At 40.8% G+C, this 22,824-nt stretch overlaps 2 protein-coding genes across 7 annotated transcripts in view; both read right to left on the bottom strand.

Annotated features, from left to right (window-relative positions):
* Position 1: 1 nt before the first annotated feature.
* Positions 2-8,676, bottom strand: F2R (coagulation factor II thrombin receptor). The gene is made up of 2 exons (XM_075079315.1): positions 8,375-8,676; positions 2-1,558 (listed from the first exon to the last, which is right to left on the bottom strand). The coding sequence occupies exons 1-2, from the start codon at positions 8,460-8,462 to the stop codon at positions 360-362; spliced, it is 1,287 nt and encodes a 428-aa protein (XP_074935416.1). The 5' UTR covers positions 8,463-8,676; the 3' UTR covers positions 2-359.
* Positions 8,677-12,764: 4,088 nt separating this feature from the next.
* Positions 12,765-22,824, bottom strand: part of IQGAP2 (IQ motif containing GTPase activating protein 2) — a 129,519-nt gene continuing 119,459 nt past the window's right edge. For all 6 annotated transcript variants that reach the window (XM_075079308.1, XM_075079310.1, XM_075079312.1 and 3 more), the window contains 6 exons: positions 20,732-20,819; positions 19,664-19,876; positions 18,142-18,302; positions 17,167-17,310; positions 14,179-14,287; positions 12,765-13,700 (listed from right to left, as the gene is read on the bottom strand). In XM_075079308.1, coding sequence (XP_074935409.1) covers positions 13,587-13,700; positions 14,179-14,287; positions 17,167-17,310; positions 18,142-18,302; positions 19,664-19,876; positions 20,732-20,819 — 829 coding nt within the window. In that variant the 3' untranslated portion in view covers positions 12,765-13,586. The remainder of the gene's footprint in view (positions 13,701-14,178; positions 14,288-17,166; positions 17,311-18,141; positions 18,303-19,663; positions 19,877-20,731; positions 20,820-22,824) is intronic.

Raw genomic sequence — 22,824 nt, 5'->3', positions numbered from 1 at the left:
GTTACATAGGTAAGAATTTAATCAACCTGATACAGTTCAAAAATCCTGAAATGGCATTTCATAAAACTCCTGCAATAAACTGAACTAACAATGCAAAGGATTTGTCTGAAATAAGGAGTTTATTTGAAAAACACTCAAAACTATTATTAAGAAATTACTTTTCTCCTCTACATTAACCTATTTACATATACTATATATATACATACACAGAGTTATAATTTGAATTGTGCATTACTATAATGAATCCATAGACTTATGTATTGTACAACAACTTGGTTTAATGTTTCGCATTTCTTGGATATAATAGCCTTTTTTGGCTGAAATTGTCTAAAAATTAAGCATGTGTAAAGTATATTATCTCAATGCATTGCTAGTAACTTCCTGTAGACACTGTTATTCACATTAGTAGAGCACGTAGCCCTTCTACTAGTGGTAGACATTGACTGGCCACTGCTGTTACTACTTTTAGGATCGAAAGTCTCTTTACAATGGAAGAGGCTGAAAAGTTGTCTCTGATACTGAGAAGAAGCATAGTAGTAAATAAAGGGGTCAATGCAACAGCTAATGCTGCTGATGCAAACACAGAGTAGGTAGGCAAAGTAGAGATACTCTAAGCTGTTGTTGTAAGAAAAATTGATATAATGAATTAATAGGAGGATATTCGTTGGTCCAAAGCAAATAACAAAAACAGAAAAAACAGCCACACACAAGAGCAAGGCACGTGTTTTCTTACTTTGATTTGCAACAACGGTAGAATAACTAAGACATCGGATGATACACACGTAACAGACAGTAGAAATTATAAATGGCACTACAAAAAAAACAGAAGAGAAGATGGAGAAGAAGTGGAGGTAATACCCATGAAGTTCAGATTCTCTTAACACATCATGGCAAGTAGTTATATTTAACTTGGGTATTTCCATTGTTTGCTCTCTGACAAGAAAAGGTATAACCCCACTTATTGCTACAAGCCATATGATGAAACAAATCAAGGAGGCACGTGTTAATGTACGCCACCCTAGAGACTGCATGGGATATACCACGGCTAAGAAGCGATCGAAGCTTATACTTGTCATAAGCATTATTGAACAGTACATGTTACAGTAGAAGGCAGCAGTGATGAAACGGCACATCTGAGGTCCAAAAACCCAGTCGTTACCAGAATAGTGATAAGCAATCTTAAAAGGAAGCACGCTTACAAACAAGACATCCGCAAGGGCCAAATTCAGCATGTATACTACAGCTGGCTTTTCAATTTTCATTTTTTTCAGAAACACAAGTATTGCTGTAATGTTCAGAGGGAGACTCAGCACAAGCACTATCATGTAAACTGACGGAACAAAACGTGTCAGCCATGGACTGGTGAGGTATATTGCTGTTTGCATGGACACTTTTGTTCGTTGTTTGTGTAGGAATGATCCAGTCTGATTGGTGGCTCCTGATCCAAATTCTGAGTCATTTTCAGTATCACCTCCAGTAGGTATAGGATCATCCTGGTGATTTCCTGAAAAGAGTACAAAACTTCTGACCCGTGGTATGCTGCCATTATATGGGAAGGCTGAAAAAAAAGGAAGTATAAAGATTAATAAGGAAATATTTACATGCTACGGGGAAGCAAAAACGTATTTCAAAAAGAAAAGCTAAGATTGTATTAGCAACACAAAATAATAAGGCTAATTCCTAATTCAAAGCGCAGACTGCCCACAGATGCTAGTCCAGCCCTTTTTGTTTTAGCTCCTGTTACGAGTTTGGGTAAGGTGTCCTCCTTTGTCTCCTATCTCTTAGTATGGAAGTTTTTTATGATAGGGACTCTATCTGTGCTTAAGGACCCAATCTCATCTATGTTCTCTAACACAAACACAACAATAAATCTGCCACCCTTGAGTTGTTTTCACCAGACCCTTCATACAGTTTATGAAAAATGAGGGGCTGGGATAAATACTGGTATTCATACACAAAACTCCCATTAGAAGTACTCATCACTGAAGTAACAAAAAGTTAAAGTGCAATTAAAACATCCAATTACTGAGATACTTCTCTGTGCTCTGGAGACATCCTGTTCAACCTGACAGACCCCATCAAGACAGATGGCAGAAGTCTACATGCAGTTTTCAAGGTGGATGTGGATCAACCTTTTGCTTGCATCAGGCAGGTAGCCACAGACTGCACTGAAACATTTCCCCAGTTCTACTTATCCGAGCCCACACTGTGCATCAGCAAGGACAGCATGTGCCCAGTGTGCCCTCAGGGTGCTTCTGAAACCTGCCACTAATGTTCCCTCTACGGCAGGGTCTTCTGCAGCATGGTTTGGTGGCTGTGACCTAGAAGAAAAATGTCAGGACAGGGTATCTCTGCTTTTTGAATATAGCTGTAACAAGTTAGGAATTTAGTGTCAGAAAGTGTTGAGTGTGTGGCATGAGTTTATTTATGTAAAAAAAAAACCCCCACAAACCATCAAAAGAGCTACTTTAGACATTATTTCACAAAAGTTGCTTGCAGGGAGAATTATTTTGGAAGACTGTCATTTTCAGCTTTGGCTTAATCTAGTTAGGTGTAGAATAATTCAAACACATAATGGGCAGACAGAAGTGACAGAGTTACTACTACTTAAGTAATCATTCATCTGATCCTTTGTTGAATCCTAGACAACTAAAACAAAAATGAAGGTGTGTTAGCTTAGAAATCAGTGAGCTGAAAGTACATAGGCATGATTCACCTGTCTAAGATGCTATTTGTTAGAAGCAATTATTTGTTCTACAGTAATTCAAATCATTTTTTTTAATGCAGATGAAAACAAAAGTATCTGAAGGAGGAAGATGGCAAAGGGAGGAGTGTCTGCAGCTTTCAGCAGGCAGTTACCTCTCTGTGCACCGGCTGTGGGAGAAGGGTCCTGCCCTGCTTGAATTTTGGTGAAATTCAGACTTGAATGTGGGGTGAGGTCAGAGGAGTGGTAGGGAAATCTGGGGATTGTTTAAGGCTGTTGTGCTGCATGTATCATGTGGTGTCACAGTGCAGTTCTGGGGGCAGAGGGGACAAGAGAGGAAGTGTTTGAGATAATTTTCATACGCAAAACTACTAGACTGTAACTTCTGCAGGCCAGAAAGAAGGTGCTGGATGACAATCTGAGCCTGGGAGCTTATTGTATAGACTGCAGTGGGAACAATATAATACTTACACAGAAACACAAATGCACAGAAGTATGTGAGATTCAGTGTTCACACAGAAGGGCGCTAAACCAATTTATACAAGAGTTGATTCTGTCATTTAAAAGAGAACATTAACAAAAAGCAAAACTATAGATCCTTAATCTTTAACCTTACTTCAAAAGTTTAGTCCAAGCAGTTGGACAGCTCAGGGAGTCAGCTCCTAGTTCAGCAGTTCAGGTGCAGCACAAGTTACATTTAACACCTCCAACTTTAGCTTGTAGCTGACATTCATCCATTCACCTGTGGCTGACATCAAATAGTTAGGTGATTTCCAGGACTTAATGATGATTGCAACAGAAATCTGTCACAACAGACACCATTGCTATTCATCTCTTTCGGGAGGATCATAATTGTACTTGAATAAAAACCCCAAGATTTCTCATGCCCCGCGGCAAGTCTCCATGGTAAAATCATCAGTAAGAGAGAAGAAAAAGCTTGAACAGTACCTCTAGTATCTCCAGTACATACAAGTTTCATGAATTCAAGACTTTGAATGCTGTGAATATATATTTCTTCCACTGACATTTCTAAAATGGAAAATTTCTGAAATGGGAGACAATGACGATCCTAGTCCCCGAAGGACTACATGTCCTTCTTTGTTTCTCCACCAGTGAAGAACAGTGTGAAGAACCAAATGAAGAGGTGACATGGTTTCATGTGAGGAAGGCATGTTTTTAGGGAACGCAGATATAAACAGACTTGACGAGAGGGAGGATAAACCTAAGTCTGGAGTCAGGAACTGTATTGCCATGAGTTGGTAACTGAGGTGCTTCCAGCAAGCACCTCCCTCATCCCAGCATCCCTGAACTTTTAAGGGCTTCACCTGTGCTGCCTCACCTGAGCTAGCAGCACTGCAGTGAAGCCACAGAGGAAATGCTGCAGTGCTTCACTTTTGAGCACTAGGGATTAAACCAGCCAGATCCACTGACTCTTAATGATTGAGGTTAAGTCACTTAATGTGGAAGTGCTTGGTGGTAACCTGACCCATTTCTCCTCAGTGACTCCTAATTTAGAACCATATGAAAATATGCTAAAGGAAAAAAATGACCTTTGTCTCAGCTATTGCTTACAGTTACTCAAACATAGCTCCAAGAATTCAGGATATAATTAAAATATTGGCAAACTTATTTACAGCTTTCTTAGATGAAAGTCTTTAAAGCCTGCATTACTCCACTATCAAACTTTTCTAAAAGTAGAACTCTATTACAATAATTCAGGACATATCACAAATAATTTTAGTTTAGTTAAAATTCTCTGGAATAATAATTTAACTTGATGAAAACCACATGTTCTCTGATTAAGCAAACACTTTCCAAGTTCAGAGTTGAACTCAACTTTGATGCTGTTAACACCACTGCCAATGTGTGCCAGTCCGTGTCTCCACCTTGAACTTAGAAAACATGAGGTACTACTTGAAAGCCAGCTCTATGGAGAAATGCAATGAGACCTCAAACTTGCTATGGAACGGAATTAAATTTAATTTTAATTTAAAAGATTGATAGCCTGATATCAGTTCTTTTCCTTTGGAAAGCTGCTTGATGTTTGTATGACACAGTGCCTGTGTGTGACTAGAAAAAACAATAATGCATTTCATGCTTTCTGAAACAGAAAGGAAGATGGTTACTGCCCTGAGGTTCTGGATTCTTTTTGTGTCCGTGTTTATTTTAAAAAGCCGACGATTAGAGATATATACACATAAGGGAAGAGGATGAAATGATGTCATATTATTTCAAAAGATCTTACTGAACCTTGACAATAAAGTTCAATAACGGGAAACAAGCATTACCGATAAGCTGGGATAGTGCAAGACAGCCAATACAGTAGCTCTACAGAAAAGATTGTAAGACTACTCTTACATAGCTACAGCTCTACCAGAATCTGTCAGATGTTCCTTTCTAGCTGTTTTAAAGCTGTAGGTATAATTTGTCTCTAAAACATATTTCACTATAGCTTAAGTAATTTTGAATAATACAAATAATCTGTTAGGAAACCAGAGGTAAAGCTTGTATAATGATCACAGATATTCAAACAATCATCCTATTTTTGCTAGGCTGTCACCTGATCCATTTGGAAGAGGTCAAACCTGGTGGATGACTATCTTTATGACTAATAGTATTCTTGTTGCTGATATGACAGAGTTAGCAGCTGTATCAAAGAACTTGTAAAATATAAATAGGTATGAAAGAACAGGACTAAGAAAGTAGGAACAAAGAAAGGGTGGGATAAATCAATAATGTTTAATGCTCATGGTGTGCAGTCATGACACTGGACAATCTATATACAGACTTTCCTATTCTTCCAATAAGGACTTTAAGAGGCAAAAGTTACATAGAATCAGTACAATACTCAAATTGCTTGTGGTCTCTGCACTGATTCTCCAAAAAGGACATAAAGAAATTATGTGGAAAGTTCAGTAAGTTTGGGCTTGTTTGATTTTAACAATCTATACTGTGCTGTTTTCCATTCAGTACTACGTATTGTTGGTGTCATGATCAGCATACACATATTCTGCTTACCCAGAAAGACACACTTTTTTTTTTTTTTTTTTTTTTACACACAAGGCTATTTTATAACTTCCTTCCATGTCTACTTTCATGTGCAAGGGCCTACTGCGCATACTGTTCTGTGAAAGGAGAAGTAGAGGGCAAAAAATGTAATGTCTTCAGCCAATCGTAAAAATCACTCTTGAGCTCCCAATGAAAATTTTGAAGTATTTCTGTAGACCCATAAACCTGGACAGGATGTTACAAATTAGCCATGGTCATGTCCCAAGGGATATTTCTGTGAGGTGGAAAACTAAAGATTAGGCTCCTACTCAAGCCAATTAAATATGTTCCCTTTGTGCTGCTAGACAACTATTATTACCGATTTCTGGGCATTACTGATGACAGCTGCACCCACACTGCTGGTTTACAACAAAAAGTCAGTTCCTCTTATCTCCCCTTTGTATAATCTGCAGTGATAAGCATCTTGAATCTAAATTACTCAGTGGCCCATAAATTAGGTACTCACAGGCAGAATGTGAAGTGCATGCCAGACATGTATAAGGTAAGTCACAATTTTGTAGGAGAGATGTCAATTATTTGCTTTTGTAAAAACAAACACCATACTGTATTTAAAAATACTCTTTAGCCCTCGTCTCCGTTTATACGGAATTCATTATTGTATTGCACGAGTAGTGTAGTTACAATTTGAACACATTTTCCTGAGGTATTGTTTTCTTGCAACCAGATGTCAGCTCCTTCTTGCTTTCCTTTCTCAGCTGCTTTCACCACAGGTGCTGGCTTTAAGCAATGACAACATCTCTCTATCCAGCTATCAGTGTCCCAAGGCAGGAAAGTCCTGGCAGGTTCAGACCTCTGCCAGCCACCTCATCAGCACGTGGTCAGCTAATCTGCAAGCGCCTAGTGCCAACCTGCTGCCAAACCATTGCTTTTTCACCCACCCACAGGACCATAAGGTGAGAACCATGGATGTTGAAGGACCAAGGGGAAAGGAGGGAGAGAAGCCTCAGGTGTGCAAGGGATGAGCACACCTAGGGATACAGCAGCGCATGGGCGATGGGAATTAAGTACATTCTAGAGGAAACAGGGAAGCTTATCTGGGACAGTGGGAAAATGATATTATTAGAGTGGGACTGAGCACAAGGGGAACAGAAGGCATATTCAGATGGCCAGGCTTTATTAGTTCTGCTGTGCAGGAAGTAACTTGTTTTGAATTTTTCTTTTCCTAGTGATGTAATACAGTAACTATTTCAATCATTATTTCCTAAAGACGCAGCAAATAAATAGTGTAATTCGGGGTGCTCTTTCAAGAAGACTATCATTTCAAAAGGCAGGAAAACAAGTTTGAATGTTTCCATAAACTGGCAGAATAGCATCTGACAGTACAATCTTTTTTCTAGCATTAACGTTATAGTTGCCTTTTATCCCCCTCCCCGCCTTTTCTTTATATGGACATTTTCTGTAGACTTCCAATACAAACACGGTTATGTTCTCTGCAATCCCACTTGCCCTTGCACCAAAAAGTTGTTTAGTGAAAATTACTTACCCTCTGATTCTTCCCTCCCAGCATAATTACAATAACTAGCTCAGCCTCCTTTCAGCCTTCGCTTTAGTAGTCAAAGTATGCCACACTCTGAAATTTCCCCTTAGCTGTTCCTCTAACCACCCCTTTTCTGTACAGAGAGCTTGAACTGAGTCTTCCCAGCAGGTACCTCATGGGGCTAAGTTATTTGTACAGCAGCGCTATGATCCCTATGTAATTGAAAGAAATGCTAAACTGAATTTTACGGAAAAAATTGTTGCTAATCTCCAAATGCAGAATCTTGCCCTTTGTACTGTTGTAAGTCTACCAGAAACTGGGAGGTTGCAAGCATGTGTGTCTTCTCTTTCTTTCCTTCCTTCCCTCAACACCTGCACTGCCAGACAAGCTTTAACCTAGACAGGTCCATTGTCTCACCAGGTGTAACACTGATGTTGCTATTAGTGCTATTTCTAATCCAGTAACCATGAAGGTCATCTTGGGATGGGTGTTTTGAACTATTTCGTGTTGGCAGATCTTCCAGACTTTATGCTACCTACAAGTTCAGCTGGCACTCTGTCTTCTGAAGTTGTTACAAAAGGCAATGTCAGTTTTCTTAGGAAGTCCACCAGCATGTCTCACAAGCCGGGTCGCTTCTTTCATCGCTATTTTCTATTGCGTGGCTGCCTCCTCAGCCACGGGACAACTGTAAACCATTCTTTGCTATCAATAACATCACCTGTGGAGTTGCGTCATTCTCAAATCTATGTATTTCAGATCTACGACGTTTCCTTTATTCAAAAAACTGGTTCCCAAAAAGCACGTCTGACGTTGCTTTACCCAGGCTAACTTTCTGGTTTAGCCCTTCTCTTGCCGCTGCTACGAGAGCAAACCTCGAGCAGCGTTTCACAACGCCAAAGAAAACGCGACCCTAAGCCCCAGTTAACACTTCAACGCGGGAGACCCTTGCCCTGGCTCCCGTCGTAGCAGGGCAACGACGCCGTGCACTCACGCGGCTTCCGTTTGTTTTCCTCGGCCGAGGCGCAGGGCTCCGGGGCCGACACCAAGGCGGACGCCGCCGCTTCCCCGGGGACCCCCGCGGGGCGGCCGTCCCTCCCCGTCCCCCCCCGGGGGCGGCCACTCACCGGCGCGGGCGGCGGCGGCGGGCGGCGGTCGCGGGCAGCCGAGGAGGGCCAGGGCGCAGAGCAGCACCGGCAGCGCCCGCGGCGCCATGGCCGCCGCGCCGGAGCCGGCCGCGGGGAGCTCCCTCCGCTCCCTCCGTCCGTCCAGCGCAGGGAGACGCGGGAGCAGGCGAGACGCGGTGCGGCCGCTGGCGACGGCGGGCTGGGGGTGCGGCTGCGGCGGGGGAAGGGCCGCCCCGCGGCCGCCGAGGCTTCCTCCGGCGGCAGCGGAGGCGGGGGCGCCTTCATGCCGCGCCGCCCCGGCGGGGGGGGGGGGGGGGGGGGGGGGGGGGGGGGGGGCTGCCGGCCGACCCCGCAGCGCCCGCCGCGGGGGCGGGGAGGAGAGCCGGGCCTCGGCGGCAGCGGGACAGGGCGGCGGGCGGGGGAGGGCCTGCTGCCCCTGCAGCACAACAGCCCGCCTCGCAGCCCCCGCGCCGCGAACCCGGCGGCGGAAAACGCTGGCACCCGGCTGGGAAGTGGGGAGCGGTCGTGGGCTCGGGCAGGGTGAGAAGGCAGGAGGTGCAGAACAAAGGGTTATTCTCGAGGAACTATTCTAAGCTAAGTTTGCCAGATTTTGTTTGTGCAATCCAAATATCTGCTTTACTCGTAATTGAATGATCACGCTCATTCAGAAAAGCTCCTCAGTACAGAGAGCTGCTTTGAATAAAGTAGACAACACCGAAGCTTGCTTGTGTTGCATGGGTTCAGTAAGCTGACTGCTCTACAAATACAGGACAACCTAAAAGGGATTCATTACCCAGCTTTGCTGTCCTCGTGGCTGTTCTTGCAGGACGCCTGAGGAAGTGGTGCCACTCCTCAGCTCCAGTGGCATGTGCCGTGGACAGGAAAGTTTATTCTGTCCCTCAGAGCTGCTCACGAATCAAGAGCTGGTTAAACTGAAACCAATATGAAAGGTATAGAGAAAAATGTTTTGGTAACTTTACAGCTATTATTTAGGCTCTTTTCTTTGAAAATACTTCTCCCACTGGTGGTTTGAGTACTTCACATTTCTTAGGCCTATAACACAGTCAAAAGCTTCACAAGAGGAAAGTCTTTTTTTGGTTTGCTAGGGTCTGCTGCCCTATCCTCAGCTGCACATCCTTCTGTTTACAGCAATACAGATGAAAAAAGGGGGAGGGAAGCCCTATTTAGAACTCGTTCATGTGTATGAAGTGCCTTTATTACTGCAGAAGCACTGACCTTTGCACTTAAATGAGAGTAAAGTCATGGAAAAGAAATACTCCTGATTAAAAATACTAGTTCCCAGTAACACCTCTGGGATGTTCTTCCCACAGTCCTAACACTTACTACTTATAGCACTGTTAAGTGAGACTCCAATTTGTGTAGAGCAAGGGCAAGTAATAAATGCAAGTTTTACAGCTGGCCAGCCTTTCTGCAGCTCTATCATCCTAAACACACTAGGGAGCCCACACGGAACACCCTTATACTTAATCATGAACTATTCTTCATCTATTTAGAAAATACTTTCTTCAGAGATAATTTCATCTTTTTGGGAAGGGAAAGTGAAGCTATTCTTGGGCATTTCTGTGGTTTCACAGCCCTATAAATGGACCCAAAGGTAACATGTAAAAATTTCTAAACCCAAAATGAACTAAAAGTGAACAAAAGTGAACTAAAAATCAGTCTTTCGTAAAAAAAAATTTATATTTGTAAAAGTTATACCAGACCCCAGAAGAGCATACATTTTCAGTATTTGTATTTCTTAAGTTTCAAGAAGCTTTAACCAGTGGGCCAGTGCTTGAGGGATAAACCAGTCTACAGAGTTTGTGAAAGCTGGGAAGGGAAATCCAGATTTTATCTGCAGGGAGTACTTTAGTTGCGGATATAAGAAACAGCTATAGGGCTATGTCATTTCATCTTTGTAGATTAGATTACTATAAACATAGCAAGTGAATAATGTGGTGTGTGTAAATTTTCTGTCTGCACATGGGAACCAAATTTAAGTTAATTTTTGTATCCTGTAGTTATGCAAGTCAGCTTGCTACTTTCTAGCTAAACTGTTTATAATGAAGGTGAAGAGTTCATGGTTTCTAAAGCTTTTACCAGTTACCACATTTTAATTCTATTTCTTGCACCTTTTTTCAGAGCATTGTTTTTTGGTACAAGCATGTTACAGGGCAAAATTTCATTACTGTCAAACACACTTGGTCTACCAAAAAAGCCTACAACTATCTAGTAAGATTGCTGCATCACTACTGTTTGGGGAAGGAGCCATCTTTCTGCTTTTCAATAAACAGATTACCCTAGAGCGTGCCTGGGGTAGGTAGTTACTACTCAAAAAGGATGAGGTTAGAAGCATCTCAGAGACAAAATCAGTCCTCCAGGAAAAGGGCCGTCTATCTAGTTATTAGCTTTTTGAAATCAGATGTGACTGTCACTCTGGATTTGCTGTTAGAGGGAAGTTTGTTGTGTCGCTCCTCTATTTAAAACAAAAGCTAAAGAAGAAGGTTTGCAGCTAAGTGCAAAGTGAAACAGAACAAAGTTATTGCTTGTGATGGTGTTTGCCTGCTGAAGACAAGAAAAAAAAAAGATGTTCTGTGATTTTGTGGATAGTTTTGGAAACCTTCAGAGCCCCATTAGAATGGATAAATCCCAAAATAAACCAAGTTAGCTGCCAAGCACTCTTAGTCAACTCTGAAGACATGCGGTAGAAAAATGCAAACTGCAGGGCTAACAGACTATTGGCTATTATAATGTCTTTTCACTACCACCAGTTAAGGAATACAAAGTTGAGAGATAAGGCAAGTCTTTCAGGGAAAGATGTGTTTTCTCCTGTGGTGAAAACTACTGCGTAGGCTCAATTCACCTGTACTGGCTTTTTCCTCAGTTTTTGTACCAGCAATCCAAGTCTTTCCACATTGACCATTTCATGAATGAAACTTGGTTTCATCAAGTCCTATCTAACTTTGAAGACCCTAAATTGCAGCTTACAGCAGCCTCCAAAAATCCTTCCTTTCTTGTTTTATTTAGTAGCTGTCAGCAGCATAGGACAGCAGTGCGTGGGTACAGAATTACTTTGCTCATTTGCATGGTACTTGGTGTTACTGTCAGTCTTATATTTATGTAGGAATCATTGTGGTCAGTCCTGTTTAGCAGGGTTTCAATGTTTGTTCAGTGACAAGGCCCTAAACTGAACTAGTTAATTAAGAAAAATCTTCTGAAGGAGTTTGAAGAAATCAAATTTGCGATTACTCTTTGATGTGCACTAGAAGAGCAGGAAGCCCAAGAAATGGTTGGAAAAGGTGAGTGCTAGCACACAGACTGTACCTTTCATACATCTCATTATGTTGGTACCAAATAAGCTTCCCTAAGCTTGCATACATCAGGAAGTAACTGAGGAACATGCTGTTGCATTAGACCTATGCAGTCACTACATGTGTTAACAGTGTTACACAAAACAGCATATCCAGGAGTGACTTACTCCCAACAAAGTCTGTGGGGGTCTAGTATGTCTCAGCAGCAGAACTCCAGCTGTTTGACGTGTTACCTCAAAAGTCTGGTCTTAGGATCAACATCCCATCTGTGTAGACTTACCCACACAGCTAGAATTTGTCAAAAATATGTAGGGATTAGTCAAGTCTGTTACAAATAAAAAGGGACGCAAAAGGTTGTGTGTTTAATGCATACTCAAGTACAATTCACTTCTCTCCTTTGGAAGTAGAAGTAAAGTGCTGCTTTCATCTTCCCATCCAGCTGTTTTAAGGGAATCAGGGTATCAGTACTGCAGTATTTATGGAATGTTAAAATGGCTTATACATAACTAGCTAGAAGAAAAATGGAAGCACGTAGGAACTGTTTATCTTTTAATTAGAGATTAGCTGTTTTAAAGTAGTCAAGTGTTCAAATTTGATGCCATGCATAAATTAATATCTCTAGTTAGTGTAATAATTTTTTCAGCTTGTATAATACCACAGGTCGGTATACCAACTAAACTCATGATCTATGTATCTGTCACTGACTTTACACTGTTTTATTCCACCTTCAGAATTAATACTTGTTTAATATTTGCTTTTAAAATCCATTCCAGAATGCCTCACAGCCCATCTTTTAAAATTTTTGTCACAAGGAAAGTTAGGGTAGGAAATATTTTCTCTTGGTTATCACATTACCGTACACACGTTTGCTCTGTAGATAAATTGGTAGTTCATCAGCAAAATCACCATCACATTCAATGGCATAAAGGCCATGGAGGCTGAGCAACCTTTCCAAAATGTACTGTGAGGACAATCAAGCTTAGATGAAATTTTACAAAAGCACTGAGAGAAGTTCTTTCACTACCATCTGGATTGCTGCTTTAATGACTCTTTTAAATGAAATTTAGGAACCAAGCCAGTTTAATTAGGTAACATTTATTTTACATAGAACAATCTCCAAAGAATATTTAAAAAACCCAATCTAAATACTGATTTTATTGCATTTATTTTCTTACAAAAAAAGACAGACAGGCACAATTTATGTATTCAAATACTTCAAACTGAACAGCAACTGTTAACTATTCAGAATTCCCCAATGCCACTCCAAAGGTTGTGAGAGTAGAAAAATGTCATTTTACATGAGGCAGTAGTGCATTTAGTAGAAATGAATCACGAAATATATTTTTGTATAGTAAGACGTTATTGCCATTTTATAATTACCTATAAAATTTTTGGAATTGCACAGTAAGTTTGCTTTACAGTTGACAACTGCCAGAAAATAGGCTTAGTATGTAAGTAGGTATTTGCCCAAACTATCCCCTAGAAACAAATTAGGATTTCTTTTGGTAAATACTTAAAGTCTAATAAGAACTATATTATATATCTGAGGTCATTTAAAAATGTTTTAATAGGAAGAGGTGTATGTATTCAACTGAAATAAATTTCTGCCTACCTTAAAATCCATACAACCAAAACAGCTGAGTGTCCTAAACAATATTTTGATCTGAAAGTACCAACACCAATGAATTTTGGAACTGTTTAAATTGATCTATTTCTTATTTTTCTGCTTCATTAACAATGCTGAAAAGGCACTGTGAACATTCCTCTGAACATTTGGTGTTTTAGGTTTTTTTTTTAAAGTGAAAAAGCATCCAACAATAAACCTCAAGCAAATGTTTAAAAGCAAAAAAAACTGAATAGAATTCCCACTGATGGACGCAGTCCAAGATATCTGAAGACACTCATTTTCCATAGAACTTCTTATTCAACAAAAATATGAGCAAATTGACATTCACTTTAGCTCTATCAAACATTTTCATTACAGCCACACCTTCATACTGCATCTGAAGCAAATCCTGTAATCAGAAATAAAATCATTAGTCTCTGTTTGAATTCATACCTTTCAGCAACATGATGGGGTCATTTTCATCACGTGATAACCATCTCAAATTCCAGGTCCTTCACAGTTTAAACAGTTGCAAGCAACTATTGGAGAGGGGTAGAAAACATTACACATCCTCTAGATCCCAAACTTTGGACTGTCAGGGACAGCAAACCAGAAGAAACACTGTTTTCTGTCTACTTTTGATTTCTCTTTGTATTTAGTGCTTGCCACTGAATAATGTGGCATTTGGTTTCATGCAGTCACCCCAATATAAACATTAACCCTGTGCCCAGCATGCTACAGACGTTATGTAGCTATTCCTCACATGATCTGCTGCTCTGTGCTGATTGAATAGTTCATGAATACATATTAAAAAAATCTGAAATAGTTTATAAATAGAGGAAATGCAACTGTGATTATATAGCAAAGTAACAACATTCAAATTCTACCTGGAAATGGAGCTGCACTTTTTCCATCTCAACCCCCAAAAATTTTGCTTTAATTTCAAAGTCACCCACTTCTTCTCCAGGTGTGATATCAAACATCACGTTCTTAAACCTTGAAATGAAAAGAAGGGTAATTGATTATGTTTTATATAGTCCAGAGAGTTTTGAGAAAAAAGCATGCAGAACACAAAAGAGCTTCGACTGTAAGCAGTGTAAATGGTGTCAAATGAACCACTCGATCCCTACTGCTATGTCTTCTTGGAGACTTTCTGATGCGTATGTAGATTGCAGAGTTCTCAAGTCTTTTATACTGGGTAAAAATTGGGCTGTGGGAAGTTCAGGGAACAAAGATGACCGAGCGTCCACAGCACAGGGACAGGGCAGCCTGATAGTCATTCTGCCATGCCTGAGTATCTTCCTGCAAGCGTGTACACACTGTTCTCTGGTTTCAGTTTGCCTCGTGCCTTCCTCAGCCTGATGAAACCACTTGGAAAAAAAATATGCAACCTGGAAAACTTTTTTCCATGCAAAGATGGATGGAAGGGTGCAGAGGGTGGAAGATTTTCACTCAATGGCCTCAAAATGGATAGATAAAAGAGGGATTTTAAACCACCACATCCATTCTGCTTTGCTATAGTGAGAAAGTGCAGAAAACCAGGTGTTTACTGTTACATGAGTGTGATTGGTCAGTAAATGGAAGAAAAAAAATTACTGCTGCAACTTCTTAACAAGTCAGTCATCAGCAGCACACTCACTGCTAGACTTGTGCTTTTTCCATCTAAGCTAATGTCAAAATAGGCTTATTCAAATATTTTCCCAAGGTAATCATATAGCAAGGTACAACAGAAAAAATGAATGATGACAATTGTGATTCGTCATTCTTCTGAATGTGAAAGTCTGATGTAATTTTAGGTGTGGCACAGGAAATGGGGCTGTGAGTTCAAGGAACAAAGATGACAAAGATTCCGCAGCATAGGAACAGGGCAACCAGATTTTCATTCTGCCACACGAGAGTGTCTTCCTGCAGGTGTACCTTTTTGCTGGGTAAAAAACTGGCTGGATGCCAAGCCTGGAGAGTTGTGGTGAATGGAGATAAATCCAGTTGGCAGCTGGTCATGAGCAGTGCTCCCGAGGGCTCAGTTTTGGGGCCAGCTTGTTCAATATCTTTATCCATGATCTCGATGAGGGATCGAGTGCACCCTCAGTAAGATTGCAGACAACACCAAGTTGGGCGGGAATGTTGATCTGCTTGAGGGTAGGAAGGCTCTGCAGAGGGATCTGGACAGGCTGGATTGATGGGCTGAGGCCAATTATATGAAGTTTAAGAAGGCCAAGTGCTGGGTCCAGCACTTGGGTCACAACAACCCCATGCAACGCTACAGGCTTGGGGAAGAGTGGCTTGAAAGCTGCCCAGTAGAAAAGGAGCTGCGGGTGTTCATTGACAGCTGACTGAATCACAGAAGGGTAGGTGTTGAAAGGGACCTCTAGAGATCATCTTGTCCAACCCCCCTGCTTGAACAGGTACACCCAGAGCAGGGGGCACAGGACCACAACCAGGGGGGTTTTGAATGTCTCCAGGGAAGGAGACTCCACAACCTCCATGGGCAGCCTGTGCCACTGCTCTGTCACCCTCACAGGAAAGAAGTTTTTTCTCATGTTTAGCTGGAACTTCCTGTGTTCCAACTCATGCCCACTGCCCCTTGTCCTGTCATTTGGCACTAATGAAAAGTGTCTAGTCCCATTGTCCTGACACCAACCCTTTAGATATTTATAAGCATTGATGAGATCCCTCCTCAGTCTTCTCTTCCTCAGGCTGAACAAACCCAGGACTTTCAGCCTTTCCTCATAAGGGAGATGCTCCAGTCCCCTGATCACCTTGGTAGCTCTCTGCTGGACTTGCTCGAGCAGTTCCCTGTCCTTTTTAAACTGGGGGGCCCAGAACTAGGCACAGGACTCCAAATGTGGTCTCACTAGGGCAGAGCAGAGGTGGAAGATAACCTCTCTCGATCAGCTGGCCACACTCCTTTTAATGCAGCCCAGGGTACTGTTGGCCTTCTTGGCCACAAGGGCACAGTGCTGGCTCATGATCACCTTGCTGTCCACTAGCACTCCCAGGTCCGTCTCAAGAGAGCTGCTTTCCAGTAGTTCAGCCCCCAGCCTGAACAGGTGCATGGGGTTGTTCCTCCCCAGGTGCAGGACCTTGCACCTGCTTCTGTTGAATTTCATGAGGTTCACCTCGGCCCAGCTCTCCAGCCTGTCCAGGTCAATATGAGCCAGCAGCGTGCCCAGGTGCCCAAGAAGGCCAACAGCATCCTGGCTTGTATCAGGACTAGTGTGGCCAGCAGGAGCAGGGCAGTGATGGTGCCCCTGTACTCAGGACTGGTGTGGCCACACCTCGATTACTGTGTTCAGTTTTGGGCCCCTCACTACAAGAGGGACAGTGAGTTGCTGGAGCGTGTCCAGAGAAGGGCAACAAAGCTGGTGAAGGGTCTGAGAGCAGGTCTTATGAGGAGAGGTTGAGATAACTGGTGTTGTTAAGTCTGGAGGAGACTGAGGGGGGGACTTTATTGCTCTCTACAACTACCTCAAAGGAGGTTGTAGTGAGGTGGGTGTTGGTCTCTTCTCCCAAGTTACTAGCAATAGGACTAGAAGAAATGGCCTCAAGCTGTGTCAGGCTAGGTTTAAATTGGATATTAGGAAAAATGTCTTTACTGAAATAGTGGTCAGGCATTGCAACAGGCTGCCCAGAGAGGTGGTGGAGTCACCATCCCTGGAGGTGTTCAAAAAACGTGAAGATCTGGCACTTCACGGCATGGTTTAGGAGACATGGTAGTGTTGGGTTGACGGTTGGACTTGATAATCCTAGTGGTCTTTTCAAACCTTAATGATTCTATGATTCTATGAAGTTGTGAAGATTTCTTTAACAAAAGCCAGGCCCCTTAAGCAGCTGTTGATTAGAAAAAGTTCTGAATTGCTTTATAGCACACTTACTGGTTGGTTTGAAGATCTTCAATTTCTAGGATGACACCTTTTTCGTGTAGTCTTGCAGCTGTGTACTTCAATGATGCCTGCTTCAGTCTTTTACTCCCCTTCACCTCCTCTTTTCCGTCTAGTTTAATTGACCTCCGTGAATTTCTGGGAAGAAAAAAAAGGGTTTAATTTATCTACAAGGTCTTTTACTCTTCTAGCCATATTTAGCTTTCCTTCACTCATTGCCTTCTTGAAATCCTATTAATGAACGGAATTAACATTCAAAGCAAATCTAAGAATTAGAGGGATTTTTAGCACACAGTGAATAGTCTAAACATATTGGCAATGATTTTGAATCAACGTTTTTAGTACTTGTTTAAACTCTATTGCGAAATGCAAGCCTGATCCAAGAGAGTCCACAATCATCACTTTAAAATAGAAACTTGTAATCATACAGTGACATAGGCGTTAGATAAGATTGGCCACTACATTTCATTTTTGGATCCCTGAGGTACGCACTGGAAAAGCTTCTTTTCATGTCAGTAAAATGTTTTCATTTTGACATTTAGTGGCATTGGCAAAGGCTTGCTCTAGAGTAGCTGCGTGATACCTTTAAAGTAAAGGTATATTAGGCACTTATTTCCCCCTTTTCCATTCTAAAGACAAAACCCAATCCTTTTAATAAAGGAAGAAAATCAATAATTACTTCCCACAGCTGCATGACTTCAAAGCATGGTAATGGATCTGCGAAGTAGCACCACTTAAATATATTGAAAACACTTACACATCTCAGGCCTTTTTCTTTAAGGCAGCTTTAAATAAATGCAAGACTTTACTTTCCAGGTTTTGACTTAGGTCACAGTGACAACTCCCATGGACTTTTGAATCCATGGATTGCCAATCTTTTAGAGTAAAACTTTAAACTACAGATTAACATCTGTTCTCCCTCCTGATAAAACACACTGAAATATTAAAAAACAAGAAGATTCAACTCACTTTCTTGTTAAGTTGTCTAAACAAGTTTTTATATAGGTGTTGTAGTAGTTAATTTGTTCTTCATAAAATGCTGTCTTGGAGTTAAGTGCATTCAAAGTTTGCTGGAGTTTCACCAGTTCAGCTTTTCGATGATGCCTGTATCTTCTTTGATTCCGGATATCCTAAAAAAATTTGTTAGTGTAATCAGTTTATTAATTTGATATTTTTAAAAGTCTCAGCTTATAACCATTCACATATGTAATTATACAACCTGACTTAATTACTGGGAGGAAACATGAACTGTCATGTTAGTTCTCACAAGCATGGCACCAATAGTGAGTATGACAGTTTACATGACTGTACAGAAGGCAATCACCTTCCTACTCATGTATACAAGTGGTGGTATCTTGAAATCTGCTATGGTCTCCAGGGCATGACAGACAGAAATCATAAGGAAGACATAATCTTCCATAAATGGAAGCTTTCTCATAGCTGGTTTCTGGTGAGAGGCCTAGGAAATGAGAGCTAGGTAAGAACTAGCTACTACTAAACTAGAGTTTGGGTTGAAGGTAATGCTTGAGTGAGGTAGATAAAAGTAAAATAAAAGCAACTGCTAGTCCTAAGGCTCATCCTAATCTTCGGGTTGCCTTAATGGCTCAGAACGAAGCATCTGGGCTTATAGGTAGGAAATAACACTAGAATGGGGCACTGAATACATATGTAGAATGGTTTTTCTTAAGTAGAAGTATATGCAGACACCTGAACAGATCAGGACTTTAGAATGGCATTTCAAAGCAGGTGCAACGTGACATACATACTATATTAGAGGCTTAGCTCACATGAGTAATTTACTGCTTTATATATTCAAATGTATTTGCAACTTTAAAAAATACATATGTATAATATATAAATCACTCATGTGAACTATGAGTAATTTACTCATGAGTAATTAAAGATAATCCAATATTACTTACAAGTAATTAAAGATAATCCAATACACTAAGATTCTCACAGCCAGTATTGGGTGTGGGTTTGGAACAGGATTTGCCAATTTGTACACAACAGGCCCAGTGCTTTATCAATACCAGGATGGGCACCACATTGGCCCCCTATTCTCCTTGTGTCCTGCCCAACCACTGCAGATCAGTGTTAATACCAAAGAATGTTTTTGGGTTTTTTTAGTTTTTTTAAAGCTTTACCAAGACTCCATTAATTATTAATTGAAACACTGATGGGTAAATCTGATTCCTTTTAAAATATAAAAAGCTGTACTGAAATGCATTGTACTGGAGAAGTTAAAACAGCATCAATATAAAATCTGGATAACAGTCTACAGTTGTATACTATTCAGTTCAGGTAGTTACGCATGAGAGTACTGTCTTTCACTTTTTTTGTCAGCAAAGATGATTTGTTTCTTACGTGGGTACTTCAGTGATTTAGTGTAGCATTCTCTGGAAAATGTATATTGCCTAAATCCATTCCAGCTAGAGATATACTAGATGCCTAAAAACCATCAATATACAGGGAGGCATGTTCCATTTACCTTAGCGATCTCATTTATAATTTCTTGGTACTTATTTGCTGAAGACACTAGTCCTGCTTGGTCCAGTGTCCGGAGATTTCTCTGAATTTTCCTTTTCTTTTGTTCTATTGGTAGCTGCCCATCTTCAAAAATAGACTGACTGTGCTTCATTTTCTCTGGAGTTTTAGAATCTAAGATGGCACGTTTTTCTACAAGTTTCAAGTGCTCAGATTCCTGGTTAAAAAAAAAAAAGAAGAAAATCCAGAACAGCTATTTTCCAGCTAATGATAACAGTTAGGTATTCAGGTACATTGAAATCTTGAAGGAGATTATCAAGAATCAATGCGCAGGTTTTGTTTATATCCTCTTACCACGTGGTCTGAAAGTGCTCCATTTACTATGCCTTTTGACATACCTTAAGTAACTAATCAGAACAGCTAGAAATGTATTTCAGTTGATCAAAACATGTCTAAAATCAGCCAGATGACTCAATGACTTCACTTAGTTGTGGGAAGACTGTCCAGATCTCACAGGTGTCCTCTACATACATACACACTGAGGTAAGCTAAAACGTGTACTTTATTGAGATGTAGCTTTGTCAGTATCTACAGGGAAGTCTTCAACTAGGAGCTCTTCCCACTCAATTCCCATACCAAGTGTAGCAGTAGTTCCCTAGACAGATGTTTGCTTGTATTGCTTAAGCAAATAAATTAGGTGTCAGGAAACTCTAGTTAAGAAACTGAAGTTCATGAGAGAAAAAGAAATCTAGCAGAAGGATTCACCTCAGGCTATTTGATTGTATTATAACATAGGAGAGAAAGAACCTGTTTACAAAAAATGTAAAGAAAAAGAAAATTATTATTCTAGTTGTGCTAGTTGACAGCAAGACTTAATTTTTCTTTTCTTCTGAAGCTGTTACCAATTATACAGTAAAAGAAAATTTGCAAGTCTCACATTTTGAAGGCTCCGCATCTGAATAGTCTAAAACCAGCAACAGTGATTTCATTGTTATAAAGTGGTGGAGAAAGGTGTCAGAGATCTGCTAGCGCCATACTTTGTTCCCTATTCGAGGCACAGTGTAGCACTTACCTGTTGCGCAGTGGCTGGTGATTCTAATATTTCTGAGAGTGTATCCCCTGGCTGTGTTCTTATTACATCCACAATAAGTCTCTTGGTCCTTTTAAAAAGGATATATGGATATTATAAAGCAGTTGGCACTGGATCACTTGTGCATTTCATTACTTCAAAAGTAAAATGACCGTTTATTATGGATACTTGGTAATGTTAATATTTCCTAGCTTTTTAAGTTTCAGAGCTTCCATTAATAATGTTGAACATTTAGCTTCTACACAGGTCTGAATAGAGAAATACATGCATACTTTTCCTACTTTTATTTCAGAAAACGGTTAACCAACTAGCACAGTAAAACAGTTATTGTTAACATAATAAAAATCCAAGCAACAACTCACATGTGGATTTTAATTATGATCATGACAAAACAGCGGATAGGAATGTAATCTTTGCAAAACCTGAGCTATGCGTGCTTCCATTAAGGGTCGTATTTACTGAATAAAGTGGAAATGCTCTCAAAACTGGTAAACTTCTGAAGGAATTTTACATCTGACAGTGTATTTACACACAACACTTAAAGCAGATATTTCTCTGGCAGGAATGGACAAGGACCATTTCCTTGCTTAGAAAAGGAAGCTGCTACACCATGATATGTAAACCAGTTCCTTTTTTGGTAAGAATTTATCTCATTCCTGCTGCCTCTTCATCCACAATACTTCCAAGAACATCCTGCTACAGAATTCTGTTAATTTAGAGGACACATTTACAAAAGAGATACAGCTCCTTATTCTTAAAAATTAACAGAAACTTGAAGATGCAGCTTAAATTTCCCAGTAAAGTGTCTAAATATGATCAAGGCTTCTGTGATAAAACCTCACGACTTGGTTTAAAATGATAGTTTACCTACCTAAAGTGGGTTTTTTGTTGGTATTTTCAGGCCTAAAAGTTCTCATAAAAATGCAACGAAATGGGACAAAAGATTTACTTGTATACAGGCAACATTATCCAAAATCACTGAGTATTTGCATGTGATCCAAGCTTCCATGGAAGGGGCAGCAAGGTAAGAATGACTGACAGCCCGGGCAGATCTGAAGCGCTGCTCCTTCCAAGTTAGAAGCCACCCTGCTAAACCTCCTGGAAACTAGTTTGCTCATGCAGAGCTGCTGTTAACTGCACTGAGCAGTCCTAGCACATTCAATAGCTTCTGAAGGACTGCTGTTAAATGTATTTTTCCTTCACAAACTCTCTTAGAATCCCCTCCAGTTTGCCAGGAAAAAAAAAAGCAGAACAAAACCAGAAAGGATTTCTGAAGTTGGTTCACTTGGGCTACACCAACACGTTGCTGGCTTTCTCTGCCTGACACAACCTTTGTCAGTCTATAGTCATCACCACCACGGTCTACATTAATGTACTTGGGATAGCATTATTGTTTTATGCAATGCCTTAGATACAGGTGCTGGTATGGCCGATAAGACATGAGGCTTATTTCCGCTTCCTCTCCCCTCAGCTTTCTCTCCCTGCGTACCAAACCTGCTTGGCTCTGTTGTTTTCCAGAAGCACCCCTCCTGGGGCTGGATGCCTCCCCCTTCACCTGCCGTGTGGCATGTGGCACCTACGCAGTCAAACTATGCAGACAGGGCACTACACAGAGTCCTCTAGACGGGGGGACCAACAAATCTCGGGGTTCTTCACAGAAGCCTTAACGAAACCATTTAAAAAGCAAATATATCAATGTTTCTATACAGAAGATGCATGCCACTTGCAGAGAAACAAGGAACATGCAGTAAGTCAGCTGCGACTTGAATTTTAGCCAGGTACTTAACACTTCACAGTTGCAGTAAAAGACTTCTACAGCTAAGGTCAGAAAGCTAAGCATCTGTATTTACACATCTCTTGTGTGAAAGGTAGTGGTAAGTGTTTTAACTTTTGATATTGCTGCAATTTACCACAGATTGCTAATTATTCTTCTGTCAGATTACTTACTAAATTTCCTCAAATTATGAGAAACATTACTTGAAAACACTTATGCAATAGCGAATTTACTCTTTTGTTAATTCTCATGCTATTGTTTCAACATATTTCCACACTCCACACAATGCAGAGGATTAAAG

The sequence above is a fragment of the Phalacrocorax aristotelis genome, chromosome Z (assembly GCF_949628215.1).
Source record: "Phalacrocorax aristotelis chromosome Z, bGulAri2.1, whole genome shotgun sequence".
Classification (NCBI taxonomy): Eukaryota; Metazoa; Chordata; class Aves; order Suliformes; family Phalacrocoracidae; genus Phalacrocorax; species Phalacrocorax aristotelis.
Note: the sequence above shows the minus strand (reverse complement) of the source record. Positions and strands in the feature narration are given on the sequence as shown.

What these genes read in the sequence shown, in the direction of transcription:
- F2R (XM_075079315.1), bottom strand. Translation starts at nt 8,462, where the DNA reads ATGGCGCCGCGGGCGCTGCCGGTGCTGCTCTGCGCCCTGGCCCTCCTC. An exon ending in CGCCGCCGCCGCCCGCGCCG is followed by an intron (nt 1,559 to 8,374) that starts GTGAGTGGCCGC and finishes CTTTTTTTTCAG; the next exon opens with CCTTCCCATATAATGGCAGC.